Source organism: Capricornis sumatraensis, chromosome 3 (genome assembly GCF_032405125.1).
Source record: "Capricornis sumatraensis isolate serow.1 chromosome 3, serow.2, whole genome shotgun sequence".
NCBI lineage: Eukaryota > Metazoa > Chordata > Mammalia > Artiodactyla > Bovidae > Capricornis > Capricornis sumatraensis.
In genome coordinates, this window is record NC_091071.1 from 138,305,394 (window position 1) to 138,323,033 (window position 17,640).

A 17,640-nucleotide genomic window follows, 5' to 3' on the forward strand; every position below is an offset into this window, starting at 1 on the left:
TTTTTCCCACAAATGTAAGAAAATTATGGGGATTTTTAAAACAGTCCCTTATCAGATAGTTTCTTTTTTTTTTTTTATTACTGATGACTTCATTCTGCTTGAATTCAATGCTTCGGTTTCTTTGGGTAAACTAATAGATTATGTATGCTGTGTTTGCACCACGTTGATTGAACTCATCTGGTGAGTTTGAGCGCGACTCATGCGTGCACGAAATGGGCAGAAGCCTGCACAGTGGATGCAGGCCCGTAGGCAACTCAGAGTACTTAAGAGCAAGGGATGCTCTTCAGAATTAAGCTCAGCTGTCTTTCCTGCCTTCTGTTGTTCAGAAAAGTATCAGACCTTCCACTTTTTTTTTTATTGTTATCTTTATCAAGTTCTCAAGAAATAATTTTGTTCAAGAAAAGTATAGTAAGGAAACAAAGTCAGAACTATTTAAAGAGAGTTTTAAGATACATATTGAAGAAAAATTAAGGTAAATGATCTGTAAGAAATTGGTTTTTCTTGATCAAAGGCATCAATTACTTGGTGTCCATAGAGCAAGTAGGAAGCCAAGAACTCCATGCTAATTTTGTACAGAGGATGTTGAAACACGTGGTCCTACTTTCAAATCTGTCAGTATTTTGGGAAGAATGTTTTCCTTCCAAAAAATGTTTACTCACCATTTTCTTTTTATAGTTCAAGTGTAATTTTTAAATGTTTTAACAGAATAATAGATGACTTTTTTTCTACTGCTTTTAGATATCTCATTTAAACTTAAAACTCAGTGTAATACTTGGGGATCATTTTGGCATGTAGAGGCCTTCTCCATGGGGCTCCTCCTTACTTCTCTTGGTCTCACTAGTCTCTCTTCCCAGCTCCCTCCCCTACACCTTGTATACTAGAGCCGTGTTTCTCACATACACATGAAATATGAGTATCATTATGGTTAATTGTTACAAATTGAGTTAAAGTACGAACATTTGCAAATGATCTATTTTGTCATTTATTAAATTCAAAATATCCCTAAAGGACAAAAACGCTCTTTTATTATAATCTGCTTCCCAAATGAGAGGGGGAAGGGAGCGAATGTCAGCTACTATGTCTATGAGGCAGGTCAAAAGAAGTTGAGGACCACTGCTCCCCAAACTGACTTCCTTGCATTCCCCCAAAGCAACATGCTTTCTCATTTCTGTTCTTTGCATTGTCCTTCCGTCTGCCTTGAATTTTCTCATCTCACTTGTTCAGTTGTTGAGCACCTATGCATCTTTCAAGATTCAGCTAAGATGTCACCTCCTCTTTGGGGCCTTCTGTGATCTCCTTCGATGGCTCTGTTCTCACCCTGTTAAAGTTTAAGCAATCCATCTTCCCTCAACCCCTGTGCAGACCTGTAGCATCAGTCACAGTGGATTGTAGTCTTCCATATCCCTTTCAGTTCCCTAACTCCCCGGCTGTGTGTTTTTTGTGAACAAGCTCTGTGAAAGTGTTTAAGATCTCTGGGTCTTAACATAAGGTCTGTCACAATAGGGCACTCAGTTATGCCTCAGATCAATCAGAGAAGTTGATCAGCTGTAGAGATCTGTCTAGCATCTTCCTCTTGCTTCGTAGCCCTGATTGTATCACATAATGTTGATTCTGTTGAAATGTTGGTGACAGATCTAAGCTAAAAGGGAGCCACTGGCTGACTAGTGTGGGGCTGAATGGATAAGTTACTGGAGAAGCTGTAATTCCTGAGAGGAAGAAGTAACTAAGAAGAGAAGAAAACCTTGGACATGTAGCCAAGATGGCATGTTCTACTATGACCAGCTTTCTGTTTTTCTTTTTACTTCTTGGCAAGACTTCCACTTTCTTTTCTTTCTCTATATCCTGCCTATACCCATATAATGGCATGTACCCCAGCTCCACTCCAAAAATTCATGCATGTCATTGAACTGAACATGCCATGCCACTCTGCATCACATTCAAGCTTCAGGTCAAACAACTGGTCTCAAATAGGCAACACTTATGTAAGAAAATGAGATACTACATAAAAAATTAACCAAACTCTGTATATACAATTAGGTCAGGACCTTAAGTTCTCACTCAAAAGGCGCTTATTAATCCCAAGTTAGATCTAAACATATGCACATAAAGAGTAGTTTTTATTTATTTTTGTTACCAGGAATTTCAGTTTTCCTGGCATGTTTGTACGATATTACTGAATCTTCCAAATTTGAATGTCAGATGCTTTAACAAAATAAAAAATATCAAGAAACAAGTTTCTAGGATGTTGCTCACCATGTGACTACTTGTCTGATTATGTCCTGCAGTAGCCGGTCCATGAGCGGAAGTGCTGACCGCATCCAAAAGTTGCGGAAAGAGTATTACCAGGCTCGGAGAGAAGGTTTCACTTTATATGAGGATGACGAAGGAAGAGCAAGACCTGACTATGACCTTCACTGGGTAAGTCTATGCCTGAATTCATTGCACTCATCTTTACTGACATAGTTAAGAGCAGAAGAACATGGCTAGGAATGTCCTATACATATCAATGTATATTTAGGTTACTTGGGTTTCATGGATATGAACATTACCTAAACCACAGCCCATTTTCTCCTACAGAAGTTGTTTCTATAAATCAAACCACACTAATGCACAGTAGTTCATTTTAATTGCTTTCATATTTACTCCCTCTTGCACTTGTATGCCTGCTTGTTTGGATGGAGCAGATGTTAGTTATTTTAAAAAGGACAGGGAATCTTGGTCATTATCTACTGAGCCTTAATCCTTAACCTCCATCTCTTGAGTCTCAGACATCTGGTCAAGCATTCACAGACCATGAAACAGAAGCCATCTCTCCTTTGGAAAACAATTATTAGAAATAAATTTTGGAAAGGTCTGAAAGATATCCATTCAAAGATATCAAATGTTAGTATACTGCATCTGAACACTTTCAGTTCAGTTCAGTTCAGTCGCGTCCAACTCTTTGTGACCCCATGAATCGCAGCACGCCAGGCCTCCCTGTCCATCACCAACTCCCAGAGTTCACTCAGACTCACGTCCATCAAGTAAGGGATGCCCCATCAAGTCGTCCCCTTCTCCTGCCCCCAATCCCTCCCAGCATCAGAGTCTTTTCCAATGAGTCAACTCTTCTCATGAGATGGCCAAAATACTGGAATTTCAGCTTCAGCATCATTCCCTCCAAAGAAATCCCAGGGTTGATCTCCTTTAGAATGGACTGGTTGGATCTCCTTGCAGTCCAAGGGACTCTCAAGAGTCTTCTCCAACACCACAGTTCAAAAGCATCAATTCTTTGGTGCTTAGCTTTCTTCACATTTTGCTAATCTTACCAGTACACTAAGATCATTTTATTCTGAGACAAGGGCAGTTTTTTTATTAGAGGGTTCTTTATCAAATCATTCCACATTCATGAAGACAAAAGAATATTGTGACCTCTAAAGAAACATTTTTCTGGGTTTTTTCAAAATAGCCTAATTCATTCTGTTGTCTTTTTCAAGAAGGCAAGCTCTCTCTCATCCTCTTTGATGATTACTGCCTTTTTCTGCAGTTTTCAGGGCTGTTTTGAGAACCACGTAAGGAACGATCTTATCCATGGTGACCACACCATCTCTTTTGAAGGACTGATCTTTTACTTTTTTTTTTAAGTTGACCATCATTTTATTGTTGATTTATGAGAAATCTTTGCATATTCTGGACACATGTCATTTATCAGAAATATTACAAATATTTTCCTTCATTCTGAGACTTGTTTAAACATTTCTTTTTTTTTCTTTTATTTATTTATTTATTTTTATTTTACTTTACAATACTGTATTAGTTTTGCCATACATTGACATGAATCCGCCACAGGTGTACATGAGTTCCCAATCCTGAACCCCTCTCCCACCTCTCTCCCCATATCATCTCTCTGGGTCATCCCAGTGCACCAGCCCCAAGTATCCTGTATCGAACCTAGACTGGCGATTCATTTCTTATGATAGTATACATGTTTCAATGCCATTCTCCCAAATCATCCCACCCTCTCCCTCTCCCACAGAGTCCAAAAATCTGTTCTATACATCTGTGTCTCTTTTACTGTCTTGCATACAGGGTTATCATTACCATCTTTCTAAATTCCATATATATTGTTAATATACTGTATTGGTGTTTTTCTTTCTGGCTTACTTCACTCTGTATAATCAGCTCCAGTTTCATCCACCTCATTAGAACGGATTCAAATATATTATTTTTAATGGCTGAGTAATACTCCATTGTGTATATGTACCACAGCTTTCTTATCCATTCATCTGCTGGGGACTGATCTTTTAAAGGAAAGTTTTCTTTCTTGATTTTCACACCCACATTTGTGTTCATGAGGTCAGCATTGGGAGAGTAGAGTCCAACCACTATGCTGATTCTCTCTAGTTTTTATTTGGATAGTGTGGTTTCTCATGCATGAAACCTAGTGCTTTTACAGAGGGGTCCAAAAGTCAGTTTCAGCATCTATCACTGTTGTGCACAGCAACTGACATTTCTTAGCCCAGTAGATTTTACTTTGTATGGCAGAGTTTAAAAACACTTATCAGAAGTACGTGGTATGGACTAGCAATCACCAACCAAATGGCTTCAGTCTTTTCCAGAGATAAGCATCCTGTGACTACAGATCAGAAGAAACAACTATTTATTGGTTTTATTACCAATGTTAGGATTAAGCAGAATAGCATTGACTGTGATGGAGCAACTAGTCCTTTAGACTGTCAGTAACAAAAGCAAAATATTTTCATAGAATAACAAACTGTAACTATTCACTTCATTTCAGCCTTAATCAAGACTGACTTATTGACTTTGATGGAAGACTCTATACATAAGACTGTCCTCTCTCAATCAAACATGATAAAGGGAAGTTGTTTCCACCAGAACCAAAGCAGAACTCCATGTCCAATGCATTAAAAAGTCTTTCTTCTCAAAACCAGTATGAATTCCTATGAGCAAAATAAAGATAAATAATTTCACAATAGATAAAGCAGTCCTGGTTTGAACCTTATTTTATATGATCTCCTTACATCAAGTTGAAAGGATGAAAATTATTAGCAGTCATGAGACTAAAATTCCCTCTGATTTACCAAACCTATGCTGGATGACTATGCACTCAGGTCCTCCCTATTTCATTCTGTTTCTGTGCCAGGCAAATGTGTAACCAGATGAACAATCTAGTGAGTGAAAGAGTATCTCTCTAATTTGTGTTTCCCATGCTCAGGTGTGTTGAGCTTTGCCAGAAGTGACTGATTTTACATTTCCCAAACAACTGGGGACTATGGTGTCCCAAAGGATTCTTGGGAAATGCACTGTCATAAAAGCTGAGTGGCCCTTTGTGATTGTCTGTGATATTCCAAACCAGGGATTAGAATATCAGCATCCTTTCCTGTCCTTTCCACAAGCCATGGAAAAACACTATTATCTATTGTCCAACATGGGCCCGAGAAATCACACCATTGTCTTGCTACTTGTTGAGAGATCCAGGAAAGCATGTTTAGAAATTTAGTCTTTCATTTCTGTCGGTCAGCCAGACCCAACAAGACAGCTTTTATGAGACTGTGGCTCCTAGATTGGCTGATGTTCACCATGACCAAGGGTGCCTGTTAAAAACTGAAAAACAGTCTATGAAGAGGAGGGAGGGAGCCCAAAAGAGGGCTCCTAGGTGCTTCTCCTTCAGGCTTTCTGACCCACAAGTTTTATAAAATAGGACATTGATTCCAGTCTCTTCAGTAAATACTGAAGTAGTTCAACTTCTCTAACAAAATCATTATGTGGACCAGCATCATCAAAAAATACTTTCATGGACTCAGAATTCCTCTAGCTCCCAATACCTCAGATTGAGACGTCTGAGAGAAACTCCCAAGAGTCACACTATACTGGAGAACTTTGGATCAATTGAGAAAAAAATTAGAGGAATAAGTTACCTAGTAACTACTTTTAAGATAGGCCAAAAAGAATGAAAGAATGCTCACAAAAGTTTTCAAAGCCAAAATGATTAAAACAATCATGGAAAGAGTATTAGGATCTATGAATCACTGAAAAGAGATTATTAGGTTCTATTCATATTTTTGGTGGTTTTATTTTTTTTTCATATCTCTGAAATTAGGATGCAGTTTGCAGTCACTTTTCACCAGGTGTCGTAATATAACTGTCCATTTCTGAACAAGAAATGTTCAGAATTGTGCAGGTTGTTTATTAGAAACTTGAAAGAAAATCCTTGAGAAATTTTGGAGCATGCTTTTAAGAAAGGCTGCTCCTTGATATTTTTAAAATGTATTTGTATCAGTGGGACTATGCTTCGGTCCCCCCTCTGACTTTCTGAATCTTCCCAGCCATCTTGTGGGTAGTTTTCTACCGATGTTACACCTGCTCAGTGGCCCAAAGCCAGGGATTTCTCTTACTGCTCTCTTGGGTTCTCCCTTGCTCTCACATCTCTTTTTCCCTTTTCCTTTTTCTGTGTCTCCTATTCAATTTTAACCAACATTTTCTCAGTCTTAGTGTAGGCCCAGTACTGGTAAACAAAAGTGTATTGTCTCTATGTTGGAAGAACTCACAGTCTAGCCAGGAATACAAACATTTAAGCCAAAACCAAGAAAAAGGGCATTAATCTACGTGAGAAATGCTCTCATGTAGAGTGATACTATCTTCTAAATGAGTGCAGAGAAAGCAGTTAATTCTGTTGAAAGCGGGGTGTGTGTGAGGGGTGCGGGAAAGCGATAGAGAGCATTTGGAAGTTGCCTCAGTCCTATATTTCGTTCTTTGCTCCTCAAACACACAGGTTTTTCTTTTTCCCAAAGGAGTTCTTGATTTATTCACTTCATTTGTGTTAAAATAAATGAATACACACAGATTGCAAGGTTTGTAAATATGGACATGAGACCTTAAAAAATCTTTTCAGCAAGTCTGTTTTGTATCTGTGTTCCCATCTAGGCTCTGAAAAGCTGTAAAGAACAAGTAGAGGGAAATTCAATGGCTGTGAGTGAGATGACTGGCGAGTTTTTATAGGCCCAATTAAGTGAGCCAGATAGGCTAGCTGAGAACTTTTTTTTTCCTGCCAACAGAAAACATAATAACATAATACCTGATATCTGCTGCCATTTTATGTTCTGTAAAACTTGTAAAGACTGTCACAGTCATCTGGCCACAGGCTATGGTTTATTGTTGTTGCACTTTTAAAAATTATTATTATTAGCAGGTAAAGATTATCTGCTTATTTAACAGCAGCGTGAATATCCTGTAAGTAACTTTAGAAATGGGATGGTTCTAAAGTTTTCTAAAAATTTTAGCACCATTATTACTATCTTTATTCAAGAGTTACATGGCATATATTGTATCCCTTTCCTCTTTTTAATTATTTGGCTAAATTGGAAGAATATTTACCTATAAAAGGGTGGGAGGGAGGTAGGCTGGTTTCCATTGTCAAAGACATAGCACTATGTGTTTTGGCAAAGGGGATGAATCCACGTAGGTCATGGTTGGAACAGAGATGGTTGGGTGAAGAAATAAAAGCATTCTGAAAGATTTGTTTCTTCTAATATGAAGATGATTTAGAAACCAACTCAAAGGAACATACTTGGCAGCTGTCTTAACAGTGAGGGGCACATCTGGTGAATCCTGTAGTCAGAGGAAAGGGAGGTCAAGATGCTAAGATCGTGCTAGCTGTCTTAGGAGCAGATTTAAGATGGAATGTGTAATAGCCACACAAGTACAAAAACCATCAGAAGGTCATGTTCTAAACATAAGGGATAAGAGAGATGAGCTCCCTCTGTTTAGCGGTCCAATACCAGAACTGAGACTTGTTCATATTTTTCCTTTTCTTTCTCCTGGAGGGCATCTGTTAAAAACTAGGGACATTAAAAAACAAATATGGATTAGTCAGTGGCTGTTAAGTTGCAACAGAAACCTAATTCAAACTGGCCTAAGCAAAAACAGAAACTTTGTTGGCTTACATAAGTTTAAGGTCCATAGGTGTATCTGACTTCAGGCAAAGCTGGGTCCTACTCCTTCCCACAGGCCATTAGGAGCTCGTTATTAGGAGAATAACTTTTGTGCTTCTCTCTGTTGGGACCATTGTCAAGGGACTCCCCTATATGGTGATAAGACAGCCATCAGCAGCCTCAACCCAGCAACTCTATAGAAAGAGATTGTCTCATCCCTAGTATATCCAGAAAGTCCTAGAACTGATGTTCAATACAGTCCTCAGTGGTTTGTTGATTCAACCTGGGTCACCTGTCCCCTCCCGAGCTCCCATGGCCAGAAAGATGTAGTACTCTTACTGGTCAGAATTACATCACAAGGCCACTCCTGGAACCAGAAAGTAGAAACAGATCTACATAAATTCGATGAATGAGTATAAGTGAAGAAGCAGTCCCTGAAAGGAGATCAAGCTGCTGTCACGAGGGAAAAATGGACGTCGGGCACAATTAGGAGTTGTCTACTATAATTCCTAGTTTTTATAATGATAGAAACTTTATCTTCTTAGATTATCAAGAAAAGAGAGATAAAGACTTTTCCCTTCACTTATTTTCAAGTTTATCATAAGAAAAGATGATTCTATTATCATTCTTAAAGTCACTGCCATTGTTGGCTAGGTAAAAGGAAGAAGATTTCTTTTTGTCTACTGGTTCAGTATCTTTGAGCTACCCCAAGAACGCAGCTGGCTTCACTGAGTTATTCATGAAAAATTAACAGACCGTCGGCTGTTTGTTCAGATAAGCAAGCGACATTTTGATTCACCCAAGACCTAGGAATTTGCCTTAGAAAGAGGCAATAGAATGCTTTGAAATGATAAAAAGTAACTCATTTTCCCTGGGTAAGAATTGCTCTGTCTGTAACTGCATGGGTTGTTGTTTTGTAACAAGTACATATGCTGTTCTGAAAAGCTTCACAAGATGGAATGAGGTAACGAATTAGAACCATCAAATGTATGTATCCGCAATGGTTGTAGTTTGGCTCCTACCAGAGTTAACCAACCCCTTCTCAGTTGATGAGACCCTCTTGAACTCCATGAACACATCCTTTCAAATGTGTCCCTCCATCAACAGTTGAGTGTTTCCCCTGATTTCCTAAAACAGCTGAACTGAGGAGTTTAAGAGGTACCAAGGCAGATACTGTCTACAGATTAGGGGGATTTTGGAAGAGCTTGAGTTTTGATGGAATGTGGCACTGGTAAAACTTCAGATGCCACCTGAAAGACTGGGCCTCACTCATCTAGATTTCAGGAAGGAGTGAAATTTCTAGGAAAGAAGACAACAAAATGAATTGAAGATTCTTTTCTTCTTTTGGTTGGTAGCATCAGTCCTCCTGTATTTCAGTGTGGCTTTCACAGGACCATGATGACATATTAGCCATATGGAAGAAGATTTTGTGAGTGAATTTCTAGCTTTTAAACATGTATTACTTTGAAAGAAGGCAACATGTTTACAGGCAATCCCCAACATAAAAATAAACTATGTTTCAGAAAACCAGTAAGAAATAGGTGGCTTGAACCTAGGAATGATTTTCTCCATAGGAAAAAAAGTTACTGGTTGTAAGATACTGGACTAGCCTACACAAAGTACACTAAAATCCAATAACTTTGTACTAGTCACAGAACGGGCTTCCCTGCTGGTTCAGTGGTAAAGAATCAGCCTGCCAATGCAGGAGACTGGGGTTCAATCACTGGGTCAGGAAAATCCCCTGGAGGAGGAAATGGCAACTCACTCCAGTATTCTTCCCTGAGAAACCCCATGGACAGAGGAGCCTGGTGGGCTACAGTCCATGGGGCTGCAAAAGAGTCAGACACAACTTAGTGACTAAACAGCAATGACAGAACATGAACCCAGAAGTGGGAGCAGGGGAACCATCTGAGCCAGTGGCCAAAGAAGGAAGTTTCCTTCTTCCTTCTTTTCTGGACACACTTTGGAGATGTTCTATAGCCCCTCCCTATCTATCAGTCTTCAAGGATGTCTCCCCAGGTTTCCTGACCCATAATCCCTCCTACCTCATTATCATACTACACTTAAGTCCATGCTTCCCCCCAGAGTGCTCAGGAGTCCAAGGTTACCTCTCTTCATGGTCCTCCATTTAAGTACCTATTCTCCTGTAGTTCATTTTCATCACTCTGAGCTGGCGGAAGTAGAGTTGGGGCAAATAATCAAATCCATGAAGGTTCTTCTCACTCCCTGGAAGACTTCTCTTTCTAAAGCAGGTGTTTGATTTAACCCTAAGTAGGTAAAAATTAGGCTGCATAGGGGAAGTCTAGAAGGGAACAGGAGACAGGTCAATAGAATCTATCCTTAGAAACAGTCCCTTGGTGAAACCGAGGGGCAAGAGCGCCTTGGCTACTAAGGCATTTTCCCCATACCTTTTTGCTGCTGCATCATGGCCTGAAGCTCCTTCAGCACCTCTCTTCTATGTACAGAGCCCAAGTTACCCCACATCTCCCAGTCAAACTGCTTTCCTGTGGGTAATGACCTGATCCTAGGGGTGGCACTGATTTCTCCAGCAGCCTGGCCTTTAACTCCCTCAAAAGCAGTCTTTTGTTTCCAAGTCTTCCCTCAGTGGCCCAAGGCCAGTTGCCACAACTTAACACAGTTCATGACTCCTCAATCAGCGCTGTTTGAAGTCTCCCCTGAAGATGCTACTCCAAGCTAGTGCCTTCTCACCCAGTCTTCCTAAGCCCACAGATAGAGGTCCTGAATTTTAGACCCAACACACAGCACATACAGGAAGCATTTTAGAGCATGGGCCCTGTGTTCATACTCAGGCTACACCACTTGCTAACTGGCTAAATTTGGCCCATTTATTTAGCCTCTCAGTCTTCTTTAACATTCAGATAATAGCAGTATCTCATGTAAGTATTGTGACCACGAATGAACTATTACAGGTAAAGCACTTAGAATGGCATCTGGCATGCAGTAAAGTGTTCAAGAAGGTGAGGAATTTTTAAGTGGTGCATGTACTGAGGTGCTCAGAAATAATATGTTCCATTGGGCAGACAGCTGTTCTCAGTCATTGTTGGAGCTGAACCTCTTTGGTTATTCCAGAGTTCGGGGGCATTGTACAGCACACAGAGCATGTGGAAGGTCTTCCAGTCATGCTCACTCTGGTTACCCCTGAGGTGCCCACAGCTCTTTCAGGTGGTAACTGTCAGGACCGGTTATAAGGCACTTTTGGCAAAGTCCATGGGTCAGGAGGTCAATATCTATTTCCCTGTCTCCCCCACACAAACTTTTCCTTCCAAAGTGTGTTCCTTTCATCCCTGACCCCAGGGGCACACCTAATCTCTTTAATGAGCTTGCGCTAAAATCAAAGACCAGAAACGAAAAGAACGTTAGAAGCTTCTGTTTTCAACTCTGCAAAAATCCTGAAGCAAAGAAACACTTTGACACGAGGAAAAAAATAAATAAATAAAAATAAAAAAAATAAAAGATACACACTATTATACATAAAATATATAAACAAAAAGGACCTACTGTATAGCAGAGGGAACTATATTCAGTATCTTGTAATAACCTATAATGGAAGAGAATCTGAAAGAGAATACATGTATATATATGTATCACTGAATCACTTTGCTGAAACATTATAAAACAGCTATACTTCAAAGAAAAAAGAAAAAATTTAAAAAGAGAAAAAGAAATGCCTGGGTCTAGTTAAGGATTTGAAATAGGGAGAGAGGACTACAAGGAGAATATATGTAAATTATTGACTCAGTAAATGTTGCTACAGCCAGCTCAGTAGTAACAATGGCATCAACACTGATTCTATAAGCAAATACCTTATATTAAGTATTCCAGACAACTCCATGTGGTAGGTGTCTTCATTTCTATTTTACAGATGAGGAAACTAGTGTTTTGAGACTCTGTGCGTAGTCACATGATCGGTAACAAAGCTGATACTCCAATCCCTGCCGACTCCCTGTGGAACAGAAGAAAGGAAGGCCACTGTGACAGCTATTGAGATGTTTTTTCTACAAGAGATGTTTGAAAGAAAGAGAATCTCTGCTGGAATTATCTTTAATTATCACTTGTAATTTGTTTTTAACCCAACAGAACTGAACCCAAACCAAATGCTGGTATCATTTCATCACTTCTCTCTAAAAGTCAAAATAAAATCATTCTTTTTATGCTCTAATCAAATAAGTTAGGCTATCTCTGGCTCAAACCCAAACCTAAATACCAAAAATCAGAAAAAGAAAGTTCAGAACCACATTATTTTTCCATAATATGTCAAAAAAAAAAAGCCTATGCTTTAGTTACATTAGAGTGAAAAAAGAACTCTTTCTGCTTCTAATGAGCAATTAATTCCAGCTCAGGATGTTGAGTTTAGGATAGGTTAAGTTCCCCCAAACCACAGCCGTTTGTGTTGGATCATGGTTAAAAACCCAGAATTCCAGTTTCTACAATAATCACATTCTTTTCTTCTACTGCAATGGGAGAAATGACCATTTTTATGTAACATAGGAAAAACCATAGCAGAAACGCCTATGAATTCCAGATTTACTTAACTGTTTTCAAAGCTGTTTAAAATCAGTTGAATACGTTTTATTTTAGCAGAGTTCAAAATTCTGAAATGAACTTTAGGAACTGAAATTTTTTAAATGAATATGTTTGGAGGAAAAGATATGAAAGTTCACTTAAGTAGCATGTTTGGCACATGAATCACTTAACTTTGATGACAATGAAAACTCCATATGAATGATATTTGTGTTCAGATCCCAAAACCCAGAACCACCCCTTGCACAGCTTCCTAACTGTAATTAACCAATCAGGTTGCTGTGGTAGCCATCTTTTTCTTTCAGCTTAAGAAAAATTTTGACTCAGAGTCATTCTGAAATTTAACATCATTTGGTTCTTGTTAAGTAGTGACTAGTCTGGTGTTATGATGGGAAAAAGAAAAGTCAGAGAAAGCTCTTCTCCGAAATAAACAAGAAGAACACTTGAATCAAAGAAAATCCTAAAATGATCACAATCACAACAGCAGTATTGGAACTGCCATTCTCCACAGGAAGAATGACCCCTTTTGAATACATTGTGATGACACAGACTAGAGTCTGTGACTTTACAATCCTCCTGTGACTGTCATTAATTTCTCTGTCTCATACCAAGCCTTGAAATCATGGTGCTAATTCTCAGAGTGTTTATGAGAAAGTGCAAAAGTTGACACCACTGACTTCAGCTAGGCTGACAGGAAAACTTTCCATTTGTTCAAGTAAATGAACTAAGAAGAGAGGGTGTAATGTTAGTATTACAAACGATTGGTAAATTATTCCTTTTCTGTTTTGATACGACTTTCGTAAAGCAATGGAGTTCTTCAATATTTATCTCCATGAAGCTTTCTTCTGATAATTTAGATCATTTTATGTTACCTCTCAGCCTGTTCCCTAGACAGCAAAGCCAAAGCAGCAATGAAGAATAGTTTTTCCACAATCATTCATTCCTTTGTTGATTTATTTATCCACTGAATATTTACCAGTTTATACATGAGTATGCATCAAGCCTAACACTTGGGTCAACGCTTATCAACAAAGAAGGAACACCTCAGTGGGGTGTGTGTGTGTGTGTGTGTGTGAGAGAGAGAGAGAGAGAGAGAGAGAGAGAGAGAGAGAGAAGCTGTTATTGTTTTGAAGTTTCTCCTTTAGGGAAGCAATAGGAAATATTGTATGAGAAAGAGGTTCCCTGGCATTATCTGATGCCTTTCACCTAAGGAACCTTCTTGCTCACCCTGTGAAAATGGAGACTCCCAAGCCAGGTGAAGATACTTCTATTTTTCAGTTTTGTTTTCCTATCTTCACCAATTATCAGAGTCCCAAATTGTTTCTGAATAGCAACTCTATTTTCATTGTAATTTTTATACATATCAATTACTTTTCTTTTCCTCATCTATTTGGCAGGGACCAGGTTTCCTGTTTTCCATACAATTCCCTTTACAGTAATTTCCCAGGTTTAAATTGTCAGACCGCACTTCAGCAGCAACGTGCTCTATGCATCTGTGGTTGTAAAGGAATCAGAAATTTACATTCCAGAGAAGGAAATCATGGCCCCACAATGAACGTGAATGATGGCAGGAAGAAATCTTTTAACAGTACTTAAATTGGTCATTGAGAAAAACTATGAGATTTAGAGCTTTGTGGTTTACCTGGGGTTCTAGTACTATTTTCAAATTTCCCAATTTCAGAAGTGGGTACTTTCTCTTTTCTACATATGGTTGCATAGATGCAAGGTTTAAAATGTCCTGAATACATGATGATGGAAGAATTAAACATGACAAGCAAGTAAGAAGGAACTGACACTGGGTTTCCAGCATTCCATATTTCCACGTAATTTATTTTGAAGTTTATCAGAATTTTTTAATCCTTTTACAGTTAGAAGCTCTTAAAGACTTTCCTTTGCTTGGAGGTTTTCTCTACAAAATAAGAAACCCTATTAATGTCCCTCATCAATTATCCACTTTCACTCATGCTGTGTCACTTTGGTCCCAGGACCGAAGAATAAAATTTCAAAGTGCATGGTAGTTTAGTCATACATTCATTTATTAATTAGTTCCTTAGAACTTTATTTCAAATCCTGAAAGATGATGCTGTTAAAGTGCTACACTCAATATGCCAGCATATTCAGAAAACTCAGCAGTGGCCACAGGACTGAAAGAAGTCAGTTTTCAATAGTACATGATTTAGATCTAAATTGGATTTAGAAAAGACAAAGGAGCCAGAGATGAAATTGCCAGTATCCATTGGATCATAGAAAAGCAAGAGAATTACAGAAAAACATCTACTTCTGCTTCATTGACTACACTAAAGCCTTTGACTGGGTGGATCACAACAAACTGTGGAAAATTCTTAAAGAGGTAGGAATACCAGATCACCTGACCTGCCTCCTGAGAAACCTGTATGCAGGTCAAGAAGCGACAATTAGAACTGGACATGGAACAATGGACTGGTTCAAAATTAGGAAAGGAGTACATCAAGGCTGTATATTGTCACCCTGCTTACTTAAACTATATGCAGAGTACATCATGCAAAATGCCAGACTTGATGAAGCACAAGCTGGAATCAAGATTGCCAGGAGAAATAGCAATAACCCCAGATATGGAGAAGGCAATGGCAACCCACTCCAGTACTCTTGTCTGGAAAATCCCATGGATGGAGGAGCCTGGTGGGCTGCAATCCATGGGGTCTCTAGGAGTCAGACACGACTGAGCGACTTCACTTTGACTTTTCATTTTCATTCATTGGAGAAGGAAATGGCTACCGACTCCAGTACTCTTGCCTGGAGAATCCCAGGGACGGAGGAGCCTGGTAGGCTGCCGTCTATGGGGTCACACAGAATTGGACACAACTGAAGCAACTTAGCAGCAGCAGCAGATAGGCAGATGACACCACCCTTATGGCAGAAAAGAAAGAGGAAATAAAGAACCTATTGATGAAGGTGAAAGAGAAGAGTGAAACAAACTGGCTTAAAACTCAACATTTAAAAAACTAAGATCATGGCAGTCCCATCACTTTATGGTAAATAGATGGGTAAACAATGGAAACAGTGACAGACTTTATTTTCTGGGGCTCCAAAATCACTGCAGATGGTGACTGCAGCCATGAAATTAAAAGATACTTGCTCCTTGGAAGAAAAGCTATGACCAACCTAGACAGCATATTAAAAAGCAGAGACATTACTTTGCCCACAAAGGTCCATATAATCAAAGCTATGGTTTTTCCAGTAGTCATGTATGAATGTGAGAAAGTGAAGTCGCTCAGTCGTGTCCGACTCTTTGCGACCCGTGGACTGTAGCCCACCAAGCTCCTCCGTCCATGGGATTTTCCAGGCAAGAATACTGGAATGGGTTACCATTTCCTTCTCCAGGGATGAATGTGAGAGTTAGACTGTAAAGAAGGCTGAGTGCCAAAGAATTGATGCTTTTGAACTATGGTGTTGGAGAAGACTCTTGAGAGTTTCTTGGACTGCAAGGAGATCAAACCAGTCAATCCTAAAGGAACTCGGTCCTGAGTATTCATTGGAAGGACTAACGCTGAAGCTGAAGCTTCCATACTTTGGCCACCTGATGCAAAGAGCCAGCTCATTAGAAAAGGCCCTGATGCTGGGAAAGATTGAAGACAGGAGTAGAAGAGAACAACAGAGGATGAGATGGTTGGATGGCATCACCGACTCAATAGACATGAGTTTGAGCAAGCGCCACTCAGAAAACTCAGCAGTGGCTACAGGACTGTATAGGAGGTGAAGGACAGGGAAGCCTGGCGTGCTGCAGTCCATAGGGTCGCAAAGAGTTGGACATCCACAAAACTTTTATTTGGTGGTAACTGTGCCAAAGTTGACTTGACTCTGAGGAATTAAGAGTTGTGTCTGATGGGAAAGGCAGATAGGAAGCATGATTTCAGAAATTCTGGGATGTTTAGGAGTAATTGTACAGGGAAAGATTTACGGGTGAATGCATGGTAAAGAGAGATTAACCAAGAATGAAGAGGCTAGATGCTTTTATCCTATAAAACTTCCCAGTGTGTGTTTAACCTTTCCTTTTGTCTGCATTTAGGGCACTGTGCCTCCAAGTAAGCTCCTCCAAATGTCCTTTGGAATGTCTGCTTAGTTGCTCAGTCGAGTCCATCTCTTTGCAACCCTGTGGACTGTAGCCCCCCGTGCTCCTCTGTCCATGGGGATTCTTCAGCAAAGAATACTGGAGTGGGTTGCCATGTCCTCCTCCAGGGGATCTTCCCAACCCAGGGATTGACCAGGTCTCCCGCATTGCAGGTGGATTCTTTACCATCTGAGCCAACAGGGAAACCCTTGTAATGTCTAAGCAGATACAAAGTGGCTTGTGATATTTCACAATCATACTTTTTCTATGGACCCAATCTCTCATTTTAAGGATTTGAGTGTTTGTCCATCATGTTTGTCCCAGTTACCGACTGAGATCTTCCCAAGAGGGTAGATTTTCTGTGTGTCACAACTTATTAGATGTTCATAAAACCAGTTGCTGCTGCTGCTAAGTCGCTTCAGTCGTGTCCGACTCTGTGCGACCCCATAGACGGCAGCCCATCAGGCTCCCCCATCCCTGGGATTCTCCAGGCAAGAACACTGAAGTGGGTTGCCATTTCCTTCGCCAATGCATGAAAGTGAAAAGTGAAAGTGAAGTCGCTCAGTCACGTCCATCTCTTAGCGACCCCATGAACTGCAGCCTACTAGGCTCCTCCATCCATGGGATTTTCCAGGTAAGAGTACTGGAGTGGGGTGCACAATTGACATTTTCAGAGATTTGGAGTAGAATAGAATAGATCAGAGGGATGGCATATTTACTACCGTAAATATGAGTATTGGTGGATGGAAATTTTGTTTCACAGCCAGTGAGCACACATACGTGTATGTGCTGGGTCATGATGTAAAGTAGACTTCTTCTTTTGGGTCATGATTTTTTAAAGGCTGAAAAACTCTAGTCTAGACTTTAAGTTCCATATCTGGTTGGTTTGCCATTTCATTTACAATAGCTCATATAGTATTTGTTTCAGACTAGGGGCTCAAGAATTTTTTTGAGTAAATATTGTTGAATACATCCTATCACATAATTTAAGGCACAGTTTTCTCTTCTTGATTATATCCATAGTGTTCTACTATATATATAGATAATGATAGATATGTACACAGTTTGCATATTAATTAATTT

General features: G+C 39.6%; 1 protein-coding gene across 4 annotated transcripts in view; it reads left to right on the top strand.

The window, feature by feature from the left end:
• PARD3B (par-3 family cell polarity regulator beta) overlaps nucleotides 1-17,640 on the top strand; it is a 1,140,922-nt gene that overhangs the window by 1,009,302 nt on the left and 113,980 nt on the right. For all 4 annotated transcript variants that reach the window (XM_068967371.1, XM_068967374.1, XM_068967373.1 and 1 more), the window contains one exon: nucleotides 2,286-2,418. In XM_068967371.1, the coding sequence (XP_068823472.1) occupies nucleotides 2,286-2,418 (133 nt within the window). The remainder of the gene's footprint in view (nucleotides 1-2,285; nucleotides 2,419-17,640) is intronic.